This window comes from Bidens hawaiensis, unplaced genomic scaffold (genome assembly GCF_021521415.1).
Source record: "Bidens hawaiensis isolate Kalapana, Puna unplaced genomic scaffold, B.hawaiensis_p1.1 tig00000369_1, whole genome shotgun sequence".
NCBI classification, from domain to species: domain Eukaryota; kingdom Viridiplantae; phylum Streptophyta; class Magnoliopsida; order Asterales; family Asteraceae; genus Bidens; species Bidens hawaiensis.
In genome coordinates, this window is record NW_027491028.1 from 1,005,973 (window position 1) to 1,027,976 (window position 22,004).

Consider the following 22,004-nt stretch of genomic DNA (forward strand, 5'->3'; position numbering starts at 1 on the left):
AGTTTATACATTGGGGAAAAAATAGGGTTTTTTGTGTATCAGTTTGATTCTGTCTATTTCTTTTTTTTTTAAAAGAAGATTATGAGCAATATTCATTCCGTTATCCACACTATTTTGTTGTTCCCTACACTATAATAAGCGATACCTACACAACGCTAGTTCCCCAAATAAGATTCATATACAAGTTGTATAAACTATATATTGGTGACTACACTGTTTATTATATTTGTGTATGATTTGTGTATGTCTGCAAATACTCCTGTGCATTAGGGAATGTAAACTATGTCTTATAGTGTTTTTATGTCATGTATAATGTAAATTGTGTTGCTCATATGTGTAGGTAATAAAAATGTAAATGTAATGTAGTATGTTTAGTATATATTCTTCTGAGAAGTTTATTGATATAACAAATTTTAGTAGTGTTTCAGTGATAAAATATAACTATGTGTATGTGTTCATTCATATGTTTGATAAGTGTAGGTGGTATTATATTCTTAAAAGTGTGATCTTTGTATGTAAACACTAGTCTATGTAACTAAAAACATATATGTGTATGTAAACAACATGTAATTCTAATTTAAACTGTAGTATGTGTAGGGCAGCAATAGTCTATGTAGGTAAAAATATAAAGCAAATCTAATGTAAACAATCTAATGTAAATTGTGTTGGTTATATGTGTAGATAATAAAAATGTAAACGTAATGTAGCATGTTTAGTATAAATTATTCTAAGAAGTTTACTGATATAACAAATTTTAGTAGTGTTTAAGATATAACTATGTGTATGCGTACGTTCATACGTTTGATAAGTGCAGATGGTATTATATATATCGTCAAAAGTGTGATATTTGCATGAAAATACTAGTCTGTGTGAGTAAAAACAGATATGTGTAGGTAAACATTGTGAAATTCTAATTTATATTGTAGTCTGTGTATGGTAACAACAATCTATGTAGGTAAAAATATTAAGTAAATCTAATGTAGATAATGGTATGTAAACTGTGTTGGTCGTTTGTGTAGGTATAATAAAAGTGTGAATGTAATGTTGCATGTTTAATTAGTATAAATTATTCTGAAAATTTTATTGGTATAACAAATTTTAGTAGTGTTTAGTTGATAAAATATAACTATGTGTATGCGTAAGTCTATATGTTAAGTGTAGATTGTATTATATTCTCAAAGCGTGATCTTTGTGTGGAAATACTAGTCTGTGTAAGTAAAAAATATGTGTAGGTAAATACTATGTAATTCTAATGGAAGTGTAGTGTGTGTAGGGCAACAATGGTGTATGTAGGTAAAAATCTAAAGTAAATCAAATGTATTTAATGTAATGCAAACTATGTTGCTTGTATGTGTAGGTAATAAAAATGTAAATGTAATATACATGATTGAAATGGAAATTGTAATTGTAAGGTAACCACTAATCTATATAGGTAAAATGTTATCCTTCAATCTCAGGCGTATATAAACATGTTGTGTTGTTTAATATAAACTAAGTACCATAATCAAAAACACTTATGAACATTATGCATTACATAATAGTCTGGAATATTGGGTTTTACCATATAACATTTATAAATTTTTGTTTTTTGCATTTTTTTTGTGGTAGTTTAATAGATATTTAGAGGTTCTTTTATCCTTTGTAGGATTGGTAGTTCTTAATGTGAATCATGGTTTATTTGTGTAGGTGCTTACCAAATGTGTAGTTATTATTTTAAAACTGTGTATAACTGGGAGTTTTTAACAAGAGGTATGTTTTATTTGTGTAAGTTGTTTACCATGTTATTATGTGGGTATTTTTTCTAAACTATATATAAGTTATATCAATTGTTAATGATTTTTTAGTTTTAGTTGTCCATTTAAATATTAGCATGTTACCGTGGTATTTCGATATATCTGTAGGTTTATTTTTAGAAGTCGATCTTTATGTATTATATTATTTATTTGAGAAATATGTTGTATGTTGAAGATACGAAGCTATGTAATAATTTGCAAGTCAACAGTCTCAAATCTACTTTACATTGTGTATGCGGACTTTTTCATGAATTACCTAAGGGTCGTTGGTCATTCGAGGGCAAATGCTATGGATACATAACACCAATTTGGTTGAAGTTAAAATTTGGCTACAATATGTAACTATTATGATGCAGGAATTTTTACTGCAAAGACAATGTTCGAGACCAAGATTCGGCTATCAGACGTAAACATGAAAATGAAAAGATCACAAATTATGTAGGTTTTTAGTTGAGAATGATAGTTTGGACGATCAAGGAATAATTATTTGTATGTGTATTAAAAAAAAGGATTGGTGTGTTAGTGTGTGTAAAATATTGTTTTGTAGTATTGTGTAGTTCCTTCACTGTACTATGATATTGTAAATGTGGGAATTAATTGAAAATTATAGAATATCTTATTTTTTTCTATACAAATCCAAAAACCTACTTAGTATTGAAATACACGGTGATTTAATAATATTTATTAAAAATTCATGTAAGATATATGTATCATCAGATAAATAAATTAAAGTAACCATGGGTTAATATACAAACAAAGTTGAAGTTATAATATTTTGTTTTGTAACTTACTAATAGTAATTAAAAGTTACCCTAAAAAGAAAATTGTTCACTTGACTAACATGCCCTTATAATAAGCAATTAAAAAAAGAAAAAGAAAAAATATGATTGGTTCTAATCACTTCTCACACTTCTCGCGCTAAAAATACTTCTGAAATGAACCTAATCATATATATATATATATATATACGATTGATTTCTTTTAATAACATCTTTGAGTTTTAAGTATTCGAAAGAACTCAACGTAACAACTTTTTTTTTGAATTTTTTTACAAATGTGTAATACGTAAGTGTAGTTAATGTACAAAAAATTACCGTATTTTTTTACACATCAAATCGACTTTTTACACATGTGTAACTAAAGTTTAAACTTGTGTAATCAACAAAAATACTTATTCTCTCTCCTGATTCATTTTTAATCAAATTTAATCTTAGCCACACATTTCATATCATTTAATTAAATGTGTGGTCCAAAATTGAGTTCTTAAAGTTCTTAAAACTCATCAAGTTCTTAAAATATCCCTCCCATATATATATATATATATATACACATATCTTTATCAAAATTGAGGCCTCAAATATATGGTGGCCCTAAGCAAGAGCTTTACCATAATATACATAAGGGCCGACACTGGGTTAAAGGTATGTCCTTTTTAGTGGAGATGCATGTTTGATTCTCGATCAGGATAATTCGATGGACATCTAGGTGAAAAAATGAATCAGAGCTTTAAATCCGAGTTTGAACCTGATTAAGGGGGGCGATGATTTACAAATTCCATCCGATTCTCATATATAAGGTATATATCACAGCGTTCGAGAAGTCGACTTTAAACATAGGCTTAAGATGATGTGTTTACACGCTCAATTAAAAAATATATATCTTCGAAAACCCTCTCTTGTTGGTCCATAAACCCTCTTCTTTCTTCACTCACTCTGCTTCTTCCTCCCCCGTAACTCCTTTTCAAATTCACCGGCAACTGACTGAACCAACAAGAGAGGGTTAGTTATATTCCAGTTATAAGGAAGGACTCACACTGTATACATTACAAATTATGAATCCGGTCAAGCGTACCGTCCACAAAACTAGCATTACCATACTTAACTGTTCCAATTCTAATGTTAGTCCTAAAATCGTTAGGATATCAATGACTGACGCCTACGCTACCGATTCCTCCGGCATCTTTTTCCGGCGAAGAGTCAGAAAATATGTCAACGAAGTTAAAATCGAACCTCCATCGGAAAATAATAATCGTACGGTCGACGGTAACAGAAATCGGAATAGAACGGCCGTTACGGTGGCGAAACGGTTGAAAGTTAGTTCCGGCAAGAAGTTTCGCGGCGTACGACGGCGGCCGTGGGGGAGATACGCGGCTGAGATTAGAGATCCGGCGCGCCGAGTAAGCTATGGCTCGGTACTTTCAATACGGCTGAAGAAGCTGCAATGGTGTACGACCACGCGGGTGTTCAGCTTCGTGGACCCCACGCGCGTACTAATTTTAATGTTTTATCCGACGAGTTGGCAGCTGAGTCGACTCAGAAATGTTTTATAAACCATGCAGGCAATGAAGGTGTGCCGCCGGACATGTTTACTGATTTCCGGCCTGTGGACGATTATTTATCCACGTCAGATTTATTTGACTTTTCAAAGTTTGACACGTGTAATTTTGAAGAGCCCGACCCGTGTGACGTGTTTTTCGGGTCAGGAAATGATTTTGATATTGGTACTTTAACTTGGCCTGGTGGCGATTGTTTTCATGAATATGGGGATGTATTCGGGTCGGATTCTCTGGTTGCGATATAATCGGATTCAATGGTGTGATTGTGATTGTTATTGATGTAATATTATTAGGTTAATATTAAGGGCATGTTTGGGTGATTTTTTTATAATCATTGCCACTACCTTAGATGTACGAGAAGTTGGATTTATGGTTTCTTAAAATATCGTTGACTTGTTCTTGTAAATATTTTTTATTTGGAAGCGTAAAATTGACTCGCATGGTCTTGTCGCTCCTCGTTAGATAACTCATTAAAGGGTTATGAAGGTTTGTCTCGAGAAGCACATTAACAGTTAACTTATTTACCCCGTTAAAAGGGTTAAGTGTCTCGAGGGTCACATTTGAATATAGTCAAGTTACGCATAGTAATTTTAAGTACAAAATAAAAACATGTATCGGAAAGCATTTATTTATTTACTTTTTTTGTATGTGTGTGTTATATGACATATTACCCTTTCAAAGCTAGTAGCACGTTTAACTATGAAGTTCTCTCATTCACTAACATTACGCCTTGTTCTTGAGTTTTTTAACCAAGGAAAGAAAAGGAAATGAGAGGGAATGATAAGAAAGGGAAGGGAAGGGAAGGATTTTTTTTTTAATTATGTGTGTTCTTGAGTTGGAATGAAATTAGAGGAAATAAAAGGATAATTATGTTCTTAAGTTGGATGGAAAGAAAAGGGAAATAACACTTTTACAATTTTACCCTTAAGTTGAATGTTCTTAACTATGTTCTTAGTAGGTAATATTGTAATTTGGTTTTTTATCCTTAGTAATCAGCCCATTTTTGAGAGGATAATTTATTGAAAAAAAATATCAATTTAATCGCTCCTAACTCCTCCTACTTCTTTCTTTTCCATCCTAAAAAAACTCAAGAACACCCATTTTTTAACTATCCTTAGTTTTCCTTTTTTTTCCCTCCTTTAAAAAAACTCAAGAACAAGTTCAAAACGCGTTGATGATTTAAAGGCGGGACATTTCTTATGAATCAAGAATCCCTCACGTCCACGACCGACGTGACATTCGCCTAGGATGTTATAGTAAATCATCAAAGTGTCTTACAAAATCTTAAGGATATAAAACATTATAACAATTTGATGATAATTAAAGGTATTATTTAATCATAATCCCATCAATTACATTTATTTAACTTTCAAAACATTAGGATCATGGACCTTGTGGGGAGAGTTAGTGTTTTTTTGCATATCAATGTGCTCTTGTATTTGTAGATTAAGAAGGGTTAGTGTTTGTTTTTTCTTTTTCATATCTATTTGCTCTTGTATTTGTAGATATAGTACTTTACATCATGCATTATCACTTATTAGTACTTGTATGTTTGTCTGGTCTGATTCTCTTAGATAGTTGTAGTTATGTGTATTATTTTCCATTTTGTTATCCTTTTCTAGGTTATATGCTATACTGCATAGTAAATAAAAATGGTGCCTCATACAGTCATACTTCACTCATAACTCATAGTTTTGCTTGAGTGGGATTATATGACTATGTTTGTTTGTTTTAACTTACAAAACATGTGACATACAAAAGGAGAAGGGGAAAATATATCAGAGTTTGAACATACTACAAGTGGTAGTCAACAGTCAACAACAGCTCTGAGTATATGAATCAGTGAATACACTTTTAATTATTGTATAGCTACTTTTTTAATGGGCTGATACAGACAAATGGGCCAACAAAATTATTTTGACCCTACTCAAAAGAGAGATATGGGGCAAATAGTAGATCTTTGTTTTTGTTCTTTATGCAGATATTCTTCTTTTAAGTCAAGAATGGACCATTGAATAATGCCATTTGCAAATAATCAAGCCTTAGAAGAGTACGAAAACTATATAAAATTAATATAAGTGAAGCAACCAGTTTCAAAGAACACTCACAACTTGAAACACATGTCGATTTCACTCGATACAATATTCCATCGCGTCACAAAACATGTGACACGCCATTCGTAATTCATCATCACTAACATAAGAAAAGTGATTAAATAATTACCAGACTAACTTTGTAGCTGTAAATAAAGCGTCAAGTCCATCACTGGTGATGATCAAGTGAGGTTAAGAGGAGTGTCAATGGTGTGGATGATGTATGTGAGCACCAAAGCCAGTAACATCAGCAAATATGCTATCCCCTGGTCAATTGATGTCCCTGAATCAACAGTCGAAACATGTGTGAATCCTAAACGTATTACTTAGCCACTTTCGCGCACAATTAGACTAACAACCAGTACCACATTGTCACATACACACGTGCCTTAGTGGGTGCAAAATAAGCCCTGGCGACGCATTTTGGTTGGATATGATCATTGTAACGACCAAATTGATAAGTTAAAAAATATCGATGCCTAGAAGTTTAAATGAAACAAAGAAAAACACGACAAAACCATAAGAAACCAGCAAAGAAAATTTCTTGATCGATTCCCATATCATATTTTTTGTTACAAATATACACTTTACTTGCGTTAAATATTTGCATTTTATACCGTAAAAAAATGGTTTGTTGAGTCGCGAACTCACTAGAGAACAGCCTAGCAATCAGATCCTACATTATGTGACAACTGCCCAATCCGACCCGACCCAGGTACCCGTTTTCGAATCCGATTCTTTTTATGATTCAAAATTTGATTATTAATCTTTGTAAATTTAACATTAAATAAATTATATTATATATATATATTTTTATATTACTTACTAATAATAATAATTTCTTTTCCGCCGACCCGTCCCTTTCTTCCTTCCCTCCGCCGTTCCGCCTCCCTCTTTCTCTCTCTTGTCGCCGTCCCGCCTCTTTCTCTCTCTTGTCGCCGTCCCGCCTCTTTCTCTCTCTTGTCGCCGTCCCGCCTCTTTCTCTCTCTTGTCGCCGTCCCGCCTCTTTCTCTCTCTTGTCGCCGTCCCGCCTCTTTCTCTTTCTTGTCGCCGTCCCGCCCCTCTGCTTAACCCTTTCGCCTTGAACCCCTCTCTACTCTTTGCTTGTCCTTTGGTTCTTCCCGCCTAAGGATGTCTGCGCAGCTCCACGCGCCAGACTCCTTACAAGGAATCCTGCGTGAAGACCAGTTGTTCCTGCGATACGCGAGGCGAACTGTTCCCGTGACGCGTAAAGGATTGTAGTTCTTCCCGCGACGCGCTAAGAATGGAAATTCTTCCCGCGGCGCGCTAAGGATTATAGTTCTTCCCGCGGCGCGCTAAGGATTATAGTTCTTCCCGCGGCGCGCTAAGGATTATAGTTCTTCCCGCGACGCGCTAAGGATTATAGTTCTTCCCGCGGCGCGCCAAGGATTGTTCTCTGTCTGCCTTCGCCCTCGCGCGCGCGCTCGAGTCTTCTCGCGCTAGACCTTAAGTCTTTTCTTCAGTTTAGGTCAGCCTGTATGCTTTTGAGATATCTTATCTTTTGTTTGAGCTCTTTAGGTCAGTTCCGACATCTGTCCGAAAAGCCACTTTCGGCGCAGCATGCGCACCAATCCTATTGGTTGACAGAAAAAGTGACTGACATAATCTTTTGAAATCTTCTTTTGCATGTCTTGAACAGTGTTTTATCTGACGCCTCCCATGCTTTGACCTGTAACCTGTCAGCTTTTCCCCATCCCCTGCAGCTGCCGGCATATCTTTTGATATCTTTTGCTTTTGTTTTCTTGTGCTTTTTAATATCTTTTGCTTGATTTGATAAGATCTTTTCCTCCTTTTAAGGGATTGTGTTCCCTAGGGTTTTCCTATAAATAAAACTATTTTCTTTTAACACTACACACACTACACTTAAACTTTCCCCAAATCTTTCTCCCTTTGCTCTCTGCCGAAGATCCTCAGCTCCTCTCTTTGCCTCCGTCTTCTCTTCTGTTCTGCCCAGAATCTCGGTAAATATGAATATATATATTTTTTTTTAATTTGTTTAACTAACAAAAAATCGATACTTACTACATATATTCAAGACATAAAAACCAATCGTTAAACCAATAACCTCTTATTTATAGGTTAACTTGTGCTTGTTTCTTGCATTATCTTTCAACACACCTTTTTCAGGTGAGTAATCTCGTACTTAATCCCCTTTTATTTTTAACGTTTTGGGATGTTCATGTGTTCGTACAACTTGAGTCTTAAACTTGTTTATGAAATTTATGTGCGCAAAACCCCATGTGTTATGGACGTTTACTTGGCTGTTTATTTGTATGTGTGACTCATTAACCGCTTTGACGGCCTATTCCGAAGTTTTCATGGATCCATTAGATGAACACGGGAGACCTATCGTTTACGGTTTTCTTGTTTTATTACACATGCACGTATGTTTTCTTGTTTTTGTGCTCAATTGGGAGCACGGATTGAACTATGAGCTATGATCTAAGGCTTGATCACAATCTGATTACACCCTATGTTAAACCCCAGTTAAGCACATGTTGCGCGCAGTGTTTGTTATTATCTATTTATATCTATTAAACTTGATTTCTCACCGACACGCAAGTGTTGATGTTTTATTTTAACACATGTTCAGGTTTGCTGTAGCTGCTTTTGGGAATCTCAAGGACACGTAGGATGTTTTCTTTTTGTTTGGACCTAGATTAAAATGTAACAAGACAAGTTATGTTATTTGAATATTTTAAGTTATGATATGAATTATGTTACTTTATGATTCATGTTCTGCGCGTGCGCAATGAAAATATATTTATTAAATATTGACACCCAAATAGTGTCGCGAGTAATGAAACAATACGTGGCGCCCCGATGTATAATCCGCCATCGGTCGGGGTGTTACAGATTGGTATCAGAGCTCCGTGACTTTAGGATAGGTGGTTAGACGTAACGACCTAGAATACCTAAGAGTCCCTTCTCGCGCATGAGAAATATCTCGTGTTTGCGCGCTAATTGTTAATTACTCGATATTTATAAAATATGCTTGCGTATATGCAGCACATGATTTCGTGATTTATTTCGCGATCTTTCGATTTTTATTGTTAAATTTCAATCTATTTCTTTACTTACATATTCGTTTGTTGTGGGGATTGAAAATCCGAGAAGTCATGGTGGTACATGAATAGTTGATTTTCAATTACCATTAACTTTATGTTATAAATTGAAGATTTGAAAAGTCATGGTGATACATGAATTGTCAATCTCCAATATTCATTTACTCGATATTTTAAATTGAAGATTTGAAAAGTCATGGTGATACATGAATGGTCGACCTTCAATGCTCATTTACTCGATATTTTAAATTGAGAATTCGGAAAGTCATGGTGATGCATGAATTGCCGATTTTCAATTCGAATTCATTACATGTGTTAAGTTTGCATTTAAATTCATATTTTACTTCAAAATTTGATAGCATTTAACTCCGCGAAACAAGCTTTACGACGATATACTTTGCGCTAAAACGATTTCCCATACCAAGATATTAACAAAAATTAAAACTTTTATAGAATGCCTCCGCTATCTCGCCGTTATCAGAGGAGAGAAGCCTCGCGCAGACGTAGGCAGCAACGTTCCCAGGAAATGGCCGCCGCGATAGCTCAAGCCTTAAACCAAAATAATACCAACCCCTCCGGATACAATATTAAATCCTTTAATGCGGGTAACCCTCCGAAATTCACAGGACTTGAAGGAGCCACCGTAATGCTCCAATGGCTCGAGAAAATTGAGAACACCTTCCTCCATACCCAATGCCCTCCAGACCGACGAACCTTATACGCCTCAAGTGTCCTAGAATAAAGGGCGCTTACTTGGTGGAACGGAGTAGCTCATGCGCGTGGCGCAGAGGCTGCTTCTAGCATGCTCTGGGAGGAATTCAAGGAACTTTTGACTAGAGAATTCTGCCCTCCCAACGAAATAAAGCACCTTGAGGAGGAATTTTGGAACTTGAAGCAGTACAGTGGCGAAGCGCGCGAGTACGCGACGCGCTTCCACGAACTAAGTTTGCTTGTCCCGCACCTAGTTACCCCTTCCCGCCGAGCCATCGAGAAGTTTCTTGGGGGTCTTCCCATGGAAATTCAAGATTCTGTATGGGCCAGGAACCCAGCAACCCTCTCTGACGCCATCGAGTTGGCCGCTGTGCTCAGCGACAACCATGTCAGGGCAGGAACCCTGTTCCTGCGGGGAACCGAAATGACCAAACTCACCAAGACTGTCCCAGAACCAACAGAAACCAAGCCAGAACCCTCAAACCGTAACAACCTCAAGCGTAAGCGCAGACCCAATCATCAAACCTACGCGCTTACCAACCCGCTTGTTGTCCAGCAACCCGCCTACCAACCTCCAGTACACGCTCCTAACCCACTGTCAACTTACCCAACACCCCCTGTAGTCCATAACTATGCCTTAACCAATCCCGCACTCCCTACCCCGTCAACTAAGAAACCTTACACAGGAAACCAACCCTTTTGCCCAACCTGTAGACTTCACCATCCAACTCAAGTCCCGTGCCGACAATGTAACCGATGTGGCCGTACTGGTCACACTGCTGAGAACTGTAGAGTCCTTCCCGCCAACCCAATCGCGCAAACACCACCAACTTACCCGCTAAACCCACAGCCAACATACCCTAATCCACGACCCAGGTCGTGCTATAACTGCGGTGACCCCAGTCATTTCCGGAACGCGTGCCCGAGACTGCAAGTACAAATTACGCAAGCTAATCCGGTTAACCAAATTTCAAACCAAGTGACGCGCGGCCGAGCTTTTAATATAACCGCGCACCAAGCGCAAGCGAATAATGACGTGGTTAATGGTACATTTTTACTTAACGGACAATATGCATCTATACTTTTTGATACTGGCGCCGATAGAAGTTTTATTTCTCGCGCATTTGAACAAAAACTCGCGCGACCGCGAGTAAACTTAAACGAAAACTTTTCAGTTGAATTGGCTAATGGTGAAACTATTTTAATAAACTCCGTGATCAAAGATTGCACGCTTAACCTTAATGAACACGATTTTCTAATCGACCTCATTCCCATGCCTCTTGGAAGCTTTGATGTGATTATTGGAATGGACTGGCTCTCGCAAAATCGCGCCGAAGTTATCTGCGCCAAGAAGTTGATTTGCATTCCTCGGGAAAATGGTGAAAATCTTCATATCTACGGCGAGAAACCATCTAACGGTCTTAAACTTATGTCATGCTCTGAAGCCCGAAGACTTTTGCGGAAGAAATGTGTCGCGTTCTTAGCTAATGTGGTCAAACCCGATGAAGGAAAGAAGAAACTTTCTGAAATCCCTATCGTGCGTGACTTTCCTGAAGTCTTTCCCGATGATCTTTCTGGTTTACCTCCCGCTCGGGAAGTCGAGTTTCGTGTTGATCTTGTCCCTAGTGCATCTCCCGTAGCCAAATCTCCTTATCGACTTGCACCCGCTGAAATGCAAGAATTAGCAAGTCAACTTCAAGAGTTGACTGATAAAGGATTCATTCGCCCTAGCTCTTCGCCATGGGGTGCTCCGGTGTTGTTCGTTAAAAAGAAAGACGGTTCGTTTCGCATGTGTATCGATTACCGCGAGCTGAACAAGCTCACCATTAAGAACCGGTATCCCTTACCGCGTATTGACGACCTCTTTGACCAACTCCAAGGTGCCTCTTGTTTCTCCAAGATCGATCTCCGTTCTGGCTATCACCAGTTGCGTATCCGCGATGAGGATATTCCTAAGACTGCTTTTCGAACCCGCTACGGTCATTTTGAATTCTTGGTCATGCCCTTCGGTTTAACCAACGCACCCGCTGTTTTCATGGATCTAATGAACCGGGTGTGTAGGCCTTTCTTGGACCAATTCGTGATCGTGTTTATCGATGACGTTCTGGTGTATTCCAAAACCAAGGCCGAGCATGAACAACATCTTCAGTTGGTGTTGCAAAAGCTTCGAACCGAACAACTCTATGCCAAACTCTCCAAGTGTGAGTTCTGGTCGGATGAAGTACAGTTTCTTGGTCATGTTGTAAACAAGATGGGTATTCATGTTGACCCATCCAAAATTGAAGCAATCAAGAACTGGATTACACCGTCCACTCCTACCGAAATCCGTTCCTTTTTGGGCTTAGCTGGTTACTACCGGCGATTCATTGCGAACTTCTCAAAAATCGCCTTGCCTTTAACAGCTTTAACGCACAAAGGCAAACCGTATATTTGGGGCTCTAAGCAAGAAGAAGCTTTTCAAACGCTCAAGCAATTGTTGTGCGAAGCTCCTGTTCTAGCGTTACCTGAGGGTACTGACGACTTTGTCGTTTACTGTGATGCCTCCAACCAAGGTCTCGGTTGTGTACTTATGCAACGAGGCAAGGTTATCGCTTACGCGTCAAGGCAACTCAAAATTCATGAAAAGAATTATACGACTCACGACCTTGAACTTGGTGCAGTTGTATTTGCCTTAAAAATCTGGAGACACTACCTTTATGGGACTAAGTGCATCATCTACACCGACCATAAAAGCCTTCAGCACATTTTTGATCAAAAGGAACCTAACATGAGACAACGCCGATGGAACGAACTCATCAGCGATTACGATTGTGAGATCCGGTATCACCCTGGAAAGGCTAATGTGGTAGCCGATGCGCTCAGCCGCAAACCCAGCCAACTTAACTGTATCTTGCCGCGCACACAGCTTCGCTTCGCGCCGATCCGAAACGATCTTGAATCGCGCATTCGCGACGCGCAGCGCGCATCGATCAGCAAAGGCAACCTACGCGCCGAGTTAGCGTGTGGTGCAGAAGTACATCTAGTCCCTAACCTGAATGGAATTCTCTGTTATCTCAATCGCATCTGGATCCCCAATGATGAGAATCTTCGCTCTGTCATACTGAGTGAAGCGCACAAAACTCGGTATTCCGTTCATCCTGGTGCTGACAAAATGTACAAAGATTTACGCCTTTCTTATTGGTGGCCTGGTATGAAAAAGGATATTGCTGTGTTCGTAGGTAAATGCCTAACTTGTTCTAAGGTAAAAGCTGAACATCAATGCCCATCTGGTTTGCTCGAACAACCAGAAATTCCTACGTGGAAATGGGAAAGTATAGCAATGGACTTTATCACCAAGTTACCCTTGACCGCAAGCAAACATGATAGCATTTGGGTAATAGTGGATCGATTGACCAAGTCTGCCCACTTTCTGCCCATTCGTGAAACCTACCGTGTTGAACAACTTGCGCATCTTTATGTCAAGGAAATTGTCTGCCGTCATGGTACTCCTTTGAGCATCATATCCGATCGCGATGGCCGTTTTATATCTCGCTTTTGGAAATCTCTCCAATCTGCGTTAGGAACTCGTTTGGACATGAGTACTGCATATCATCCTCAGACTGACGGACAGTCTGAGCGAACCATTCAAACCCTTGAGGATATGCTTCGATCTTGTGTTCTTGATTTTGGAGGTAATTGGGATTCACACCTACCTCTGATCGAGTTCTCTTATAATAACAGCTATCATTCCAGCATCGGTATGGCCCCATTTGAAGCACTTTACGGTCGAAAGTGCCGTTCACCGATTTGTTGGAACGAAGTGGGTGAAGTTCAAATCACAGGACCCGAACTAGTTCAAGAGACAACCGATAAAATCGCCAAGATCCGTGATCATCTGCTGACTGCCAGAAGCCGACAGAAAAGTTACGCAGATCGCAGGCGGAAGCCTCTCGAATTTCTAGTTGGTGATCTTGTTCTCCTCAAAGTGTCGCCCTGGAAGGGTGTTGTCCGCTTTGGGAAGAAAGGTAAGCTTGCACCTCGTTACGTTGGTCCATTCAAGATTCTTGCGAGGGTGGGAAAAGTTGCCTACAAGCTTGACCTACCGCCCGCGCTCAGCAATGTGCATCCAACTTTCCATGTATCCAATCTCAAGAAATGTTTAGCTGACGAGAACCTCCACATACCACTTGATGAAGTTCAAGTTGATGAGTCTATGCATTTCGTTGAGAAGCCTGTGGAGATTATGGATCGCGAGGTAAAGCAAACCAAGCGCAGTCGCATCCCTATTGTTAAAGTTCGTTGGCAGTCCAAGCGCGGAGCCGAGTTCACTTGGGAAAGGGAAGATCAGATGAAGATCAAGTACCTGCACCTTTTCTCTGCGCAACCTACTTCGAGATAAATTTCGGGACGAAATTTCTTAAAGTAGGGGAGACTGTGACAACTGCCCAATCCGACCCGACCCAGGTACCCGTTTTCGAATCCGATTCTTTTTATGATTCAAAATTTGATTATTAATCTTTGTAAATTTAACATTAAATAAATTATATTATATATATATATTTTTATATTACTTACTAATAATAATAATTTCTTTTCCGCCGACCCGTCCCTTTCTTCCTTCCCTCCGCCGTTCCGCCTCCCTTTTTCTCTTTCTTGTCGCCGTCCCGCCTCTTTCTCTCTCTTGTCGCCGTCCCGCCTCTTTCTCTCTCTTGTCGCCGTCCCGCCTCTTTCTCTTTCTTGTCGCCGTCCCGCCTCTTTCTCTTTCTTGTCGCCGGCCCGCCCCTCTGCTTAACCCTTTCGCCTTGAACCCCTCTCTACTCTTTGCTTGTCCTTTGGTTCTTCCCGCCTAAGGATGTCTGCGCAGCTCCACGCGCCAGACTCCTTACAAGGAAGCCTGCGTGAAGACCAGTTGTTCCTGCGATACGCGAGGCGAACTGTTCCCGTGACGCGTAAAGGATTGTAGTTCTTCCCGCGACGCGCTAAGAATGGAAATTCTTCCCGCGGCGCGCTAAGGATTATAGTTCTTCCCGCGGCGCGCTAAGGATTATAGTTCTTCCCGCGGCGCGCTAAGAATTGTAGTTCTTCCCGCGACGCGCTAAGGATTATAGTTCTTCCCGCGGCGCGCCAAGGATTGTTCTCTGTCTGCCTTCGCCCTCGCGCGCGCGCTCGAGTCTTCTCGCGCTAGACCTTAAGTCTTTTCTTCAGTTTAGGTCAGCCTGTATGCTTTTGAGATATCTTATCTTTTGTTGAGCTCTTTAGATCAGTTCCGACATCTGTCCGAAAAGCCACTTTCGGCGCAGCATGCGCACCAATCCTATTGGTTGACAGAAAAAGTGACTGACATAATCTTTTGAAATATTCTTTTGCATGTCTTGAACAGTGTTTTATCTGACACCTCCCATGCTTTGACCTGTAACCTGTCAGCTTTTCCCCATCCCCTGCAGCTGCCGGCATATCTTTTGATATCTTTTGCTTTTGTTTTCTTGTGCTTTTTAATATCTTTTGCTTGATTTGATAAGATCTTTTCCTCCTTTTAAGGGATTGTGTTCCCTAGGGTTTTCCTATAAATAAAACTATTTTCTTTTAATACTACACACACTACACTTAAACTTTCCCCAAATCTTTCTCCCTTTGCTCTCTGCCGAAGATCCTCAGCTCCTCTCTTTGCCTCCGTCTTCTCTTCTGTTCTGCCCAGAATCTCGGTAAATATGAATATATATATTTTGTTTTAATTTGTTTAACTAACAAAAAATCGATACTTACTACATATATTCAAGACATAAAAACCAATCGTTAAACCAATAACCTCTTATTTATAGGTTAACTTGTGCTTGTTTCTTGCATTATCTTTCAACACACCTTTTTCAGGTGAGTAATCTCGTACTTAATCCCCTTTTATTTTTAACGTTTTGGGATGTTCATGTGTTCGTACAACCTGAGTCTTAAACTTGTTTATGAAATTTATGTGCGCAAAACCCCATGTGTTATGGACGTTTACTTGGCTGTTTATTTGTATGTGTGACTCATTAACCGCTTTGACGGCCTATTCCGAAGTTTTCATGGATCCATTAGATGAACACGGGAGACCTATCGTTTACGGTTTTCTTGTTTTATTACACATGCACGTATGTTTTCTTGTTTTTGTGCTCAATTGGGAGCACGGATTGAACTATGAGCTATGATCTAAGGCTTGATCACAATCTGATTACACCCTATGTTAAACCCCAGTTAAGCACATGTTGCGCGCAGTGTTTGTTATTATCTATTTATATCTATTAAACTTGATTTCTCACCGACACGCAAGTGTTGACGTTTTATTTTAACACATGTTCAGGTTTGCTGTAGCTGCTTTTGGGAATCTCAAGGACACGTATGATGTTTTCTTTTTGTTTGGACCTAGATTAAAATGTAACAAGACAAGTTATGTTATTTGAATATTTTAAGTTATGATATGAATTATGTTACTTTATGATTCATGTTCTGCGCGTGCGCAATGAAAATGTATTTATTAAATATTGACACCCAAATAGTGTCGCGAGTAATGAAACAATACGTGGCGCCCCGATGTATAATCCGCCATCGGTCGGGGTGTTACACATTATGAGTGAGATATTACTCGACACGTTTGTTTGTTATTCCTCAACACAACATACTTATGAAAACGAGACGTGTTTGTGGTGTTTTTATCTATAATATTGTGTTTAGATATAAATTATGAGGAAGAACATGAATTGTGATACATTCGATCATGATCAATATTAATGAGATGGATGAATAATACACGATGAAAAATACGAGAAATAAAAAACTGACCGTCGCTGGTAGGAGCGGGAGCCGGAGCGAAAGGCCGAGCATGAACGGCGGTAGGCAATGTGATGGCGAAAACGAGAGCAAATGCCGAAAGTAGAACCTTGGATGACGTCATTATCAGCTATTTAATATGTTTATCTCCGACGATGTCAATCGGAGAACAATCTCCGACTATGTGGGATCAGGTGCACTTTGCCTTTTCTTTCACTATATATTTTTTAAATTTTATAGATACTTAATTCACTAATGTTATGTTATTATACGCGCTATGTAACAAAATTAATAACCTTTTTTTATTTTGGATGTTATAACTAATTATAAGCATTAAAATGCATACACGATTTGAGAAAAAAATATAAGAGTTGGGAGATTGGACGAGCAAATGGTACCGAGTTTTTAAGAAAATCGTGATCGGTATAGGTACCAGTATTTAACGAATTTTTGCCTACGGGGTGCCGGTACCGGCATTAAGTTTTTAGGAGATTCAGGAGCGATACCAGGTGTTGGACAAGACAAAATCTAGTTGGGCATGAATGACTCTCCAACAACGAGGAAGCTACTCGTGTATGGTTAGTTTATTAACATGGTATGGTTTTATAAATAATTAACCATAAACATGGCTTGTAATTTTTGATGATTTGTATTTTAACGTGTTAATTATGTTTTATTATTTCTTAACCATGTTTAGTTGTTCAACAATCGTGTTAAATTTGTTGTGCACATTCGTGTTATTAAAGCGTTTATATTTAATAGTTTCCAATGAGTCGTGTCATGCATGTTATTGAATTAATTACATTTAGCTATGTAAAACATGTTGAGCCGTGTAACTCACTTATTAAACATGTCATAGTTTTAAAAACTGACAAGTAGCACATTTAAAAGTGTTAAAGTTCATGCTCAATAGTCGTGTTAAACTTATCGTGTCAGGCATGAATAGTTTAACATGACATGACATGACATGTATTGCGAACTTTAACAGAGTGGCTCTTGAATATTTTTCTTGGGCGTAATATAACTTGCATATTTTTTTTCTTACTTTAAATTCATTAAAGTATGTGTCGTCAAAGTAATAATCCCTTTTATAAATGATTGAATTATGTATTGATCGCTTTATCACTTGAAAATATCTGGAGTTAAGGTTTATGTATATTTGTTACCCAATTAGATGACTTATAGTTATAATTAATATTAATATTTGTATTAATATTAATCTTATTATTAGTATTATTTGATGGTTGTTTTATAAAACCGCAAATTCATTTTAGTGAGTTTGCAAGAAGTGGCGGACCCAGGATTTTTTGCCAATGGGGTCCCAATTTTTCCGGTTTACAAAATTTTTGGGTCGGTCGTTATTCGGGTCGGGTCGAGAGGAGGAACATAATAAAACATGAAAATATGGTGTCATCGGAAACGAGTAAGTAGAAAGAATATAGATTAGAAACTAGATAGAACATACACTTTTAATTCATTTTTATTCATACCCGAAAAACATAAGCGTAAGCTATATATATATGGTCTTACATGAATAACCAAGACATGAAAAACTAACTCTTACACAAATAAATGATTAATTATAATATACATACAGATAAATAATTTAAGTATATGTAAAACTCATGTTGTCATTATATATGTTGCATGGTGATAATGATTATATGGGATAAACTAAAGAAAAAACACAATTACCCTAACTAAATAACTAATATTGACTGGTGAGGCTTGAACCTGCAACCTCTCAAAGAAAAAACAATGGACTTTCCACAAGACTAGTTCAGCCTTAATAGTATGGGTTCCAAGTATTAATTTTTATGGGGTCCTTACAAAATTTAATATATCGTCTCTAAGTAATTTTTAAAAAACATTGGTGTCCCGGGACCCCGATGGAAACTATGTGGGTCCGCCCCTGGCAAGAACTCAAACGTAATTGATGCTTTCTTTAAACATCTAGTTAAACATAAACATATTTTTTGACCCGTCACTCCATCCAATCGTTTTGGGCAACCATCATCCATCATTATGTTATATACTTTAACATTGTGCATAAGTATCATGACATCATGACTTTAATTACATCATTGAAACAAACGTGTTTACAAATAGATCCAAGCAAAAGTCCAAGTATTTAGCATCGCAACGTAGAGCATCTAACATCGATCGTTGAGCATTCGATGGAGAAAGTGACACGAAACAAGGTTAATGTCTACATCGAGCTTCTTTGCAGTTTAGATGCATGACAATGTAAGCATATTCAGATATCATTATATTATATGTAACCACTCAACTACTCTATGCCAACTACAGAAAACACCATAACAAAAACAACTTCCGAAAATAGATTCTTGGTCCTAAATAGGTAGTTGGGATTGAATCAAGCCAACTTTTTTTTGTTGTCTATATATATTTGTTAAAATATAGTGCAAGATGGTAACGTGAGTTCAATGGCAAGAAACATTGTAAATATGGCATGTTGTGTAAACATTTTATATACGGTAAATTTATTGTTATCCGCCCGTTAGCAGCATCACACACCAAGCAAATTGATTTTTGTTTTACCACCCGTATGGAATATCATGTCCGAGCAAAACAATTTACTGATAATATAAAATACAAATTATTGTTACTTCTAATATTACTACCTTCACATAAAACTTTTAAAGTACTTTTTTATACCTTTATGATACATTTTCCACTTGAATTCACTTTAAATTAGTATTAAGTATTTCATAACTAAATTATTTACTTTATTAAACTATTTAGTTTAATACGTTCTTATAGATATATATATATATATATATAATTAGTTGTATCTATTAACAACGTAAATCAAATTTTAATAAACTAAATTTAAAAAATTATGATATTTAAGAAAAACCATCATAATAAATTTTAATTAATAAAGATACAAATAATGTCTATGTTTTATTAGTTTCTAACAAATGTATACAAATCTAACAAATATAATAAGTTCTTTCTATTATTAAAGGGGCATAATGTGGTGTTAATTTGTCATTGTCGGTGTCACATCTCTTATTGTAGATGGTGTCACGTCTCCAATTATAGATGCTCTAATTAGTATCACTTGTTCTAAAAAAAACATTAACTCCATTTAATGTTATCTAACAAATATAACTTTTAGATTTCTCGACAAAACTCACAATCCAAATTTATTTTTCGCTTACTACTAACTTTTAACGTTACATAACAATGATAGGTTCAAGCATAAAACATGACAATAATTTATAATACGATAATCTAGTGCACTAGCCTCCACAAACAAATTAATAAACTAGGAACACGATTACACACCGCTACACGAGCCATGTATCACAGTAAGATCTAAAACTGTAACTCATGATAACGACAAGAAGACACAAGATTACACCAATATCAAAAGATTAAGCGAAAGAAAACCATTTCATAGAACGACTGATGTGAATCATGAGCTTAATTGATCAAGTCCAAAGAAAGGCTCCCATGGCAAACTCTCTCTTTTTGTTAACATCACCAATATTGGTTGGGAGTCCATATTCTTTAAGAAGGCAGTCAAGCTTCCATTCGGGCATCTTTTCGTAATCTTCTTTCTTGTACCTTGGATAATGAAGTGGCATCTGAAAGCCACATGTGTTACTCTTTTCAGATTCTTTCTTCATGACCATTGCCTGATGATGATGTCCACTGACCTTTAAACCTGTTGCAGAGTTGGAGGCCATCTCTGTATGTGTGTTTCTATTAGATTGTGATCTAAACTTATGCATGAGACCAATTTATAGGGGTAGATAGAGGGGGGGGGGGGGGGGGGGGGGTTAAATTGGAGAAATGAATGGGCACTCTATTCTCAGTATTTACATTCCTAATATGTTGGTAATCTTTATTGGCACATCTATATGTGCGTTTACTTGGATGATGGAACACATATGGCAAAAACACTATTCTTGTAACCGAATCGGACCAAACCATTAAGGAGCTACATAACAGGTCTAGTTCGAGTCTATTCGAACCGTCTTCATTTGAATCAATCTTACTAGTTAGTCCTGGTGGTTGGGCTAAATTTGAAAATAAACCTTTTTCTCTCTCTTATTTTTCATTCTTGAATCTCCGTTTACTGATTAATTTACTCTAACAAATTCCGTATTTTATTTATTTCAGTCTATATATATTTTGGTAACACTCCGCATCAAAAGATAAATTAATTTCATGTTAGTTATACATGCATATTGTTTATTTTAACTTATTTTAATGCTGCTTGGGTTCAGGAACGAGTCCGACCAATATATTGATAAAACGGTAATTTTGATTACCAGTCCGGCTATAAAAGTGTAAGGTGAAACAAGTAACTCTTTTGTCGTATTTGGTAGGATGGAAATAGCTTTGGGTAAAAAAAAACTACTTTTAGAAGAGGAATCAGACTTAAAAGTGTTATTAAACCATATCTAGCCTTGCACAAAGGTAACATTTTTAATTAATTATCCTGTTTATATTTTTCAAGAATACCCAAAGATCACAAATTATTTTCTTTTATAATTATAGGGGTTCTATTGTGCCAAAGTGAAGAAATGAATGATCATTCTAGTATACCAATTTACATTTCCATTATGTGGGTAATATTTGTTGACATTTCTACATGTACATTTTTTGGATGATGGTAAACGTAAGGCAAAAGAACTAATTATGTCTCACTTCTTTTTATTTTCTTGTTACTCATAACAACTTGTTATTGGAAATAGTATGGGACATTAACAACCTAACTAATGGAATAAGATAAAACATAGCTTGCGCTAGCTAGACATGTAAATTTAAAGATATTAAAGACAGAAAACTAGTGAAAGTTATATTTAAACCCGGGACCGCCACTAATATACTACGTTTTCATAAGGATAATAATTAATTTTAAAATAACAATGGATTTAAAAGTTTGTTATTACGCATATCTACCCTTCCACAAATGTAACATTTTAATTTATTATTTTTTATATATATTTAATAAGAATATTCAAAGTACATACACATATAACAACGGTAGTGATGGCGTTTTAAGATCATATTATAAGCAAAGTTAGTATAACTAGCATTCATATACCAAGAACAGACGGGTAAATTTGCACACCAATTTTTTATCCGTGTATAAGTTGATGGGCACAATTGGGAGCTAGAGGATATGAATGAATGTACGTGTGTGGTGGATTTTCACCACACAAAG

General features: G+C 37.1%; 1 protein-coding gene and 1 pseudogene across 1 annotated transcript; one reads left to right on the forward strand and one right to left on the reverse strand.

Annotated features, from left to right (window-relative positions):
- The first annotated feature begins 3,624 nt into the window (after positions 1-3,624).
- LOC143622677 (ethylene-responsive transcription factor ERF070-like) lies at positions 3,625-4,400 on the forward strand (annotated as a pseudogene).
- A 15,709-nt stretch (positions 4,401-20,109) lies between these two features.
- Positions 20,110-20,560, reverse strand: LOC143623558 (uncharacterized). Its single transcript, XM_077094437.1, has one exon. The coding sequence runs from the start codon at positions 20,515-20,517 to the stop codon at positions 20,260-20,262; it is 258 nt and encodes an 85-aa protein (XP_076950552.1). The 5' UTR covers positions 20,518-20,560; the 3' UTR covers positions 20,110-20,259.
- Between the last annotated feature and the right edge of the window lie 1,444 nt (positions 20,561-22,004).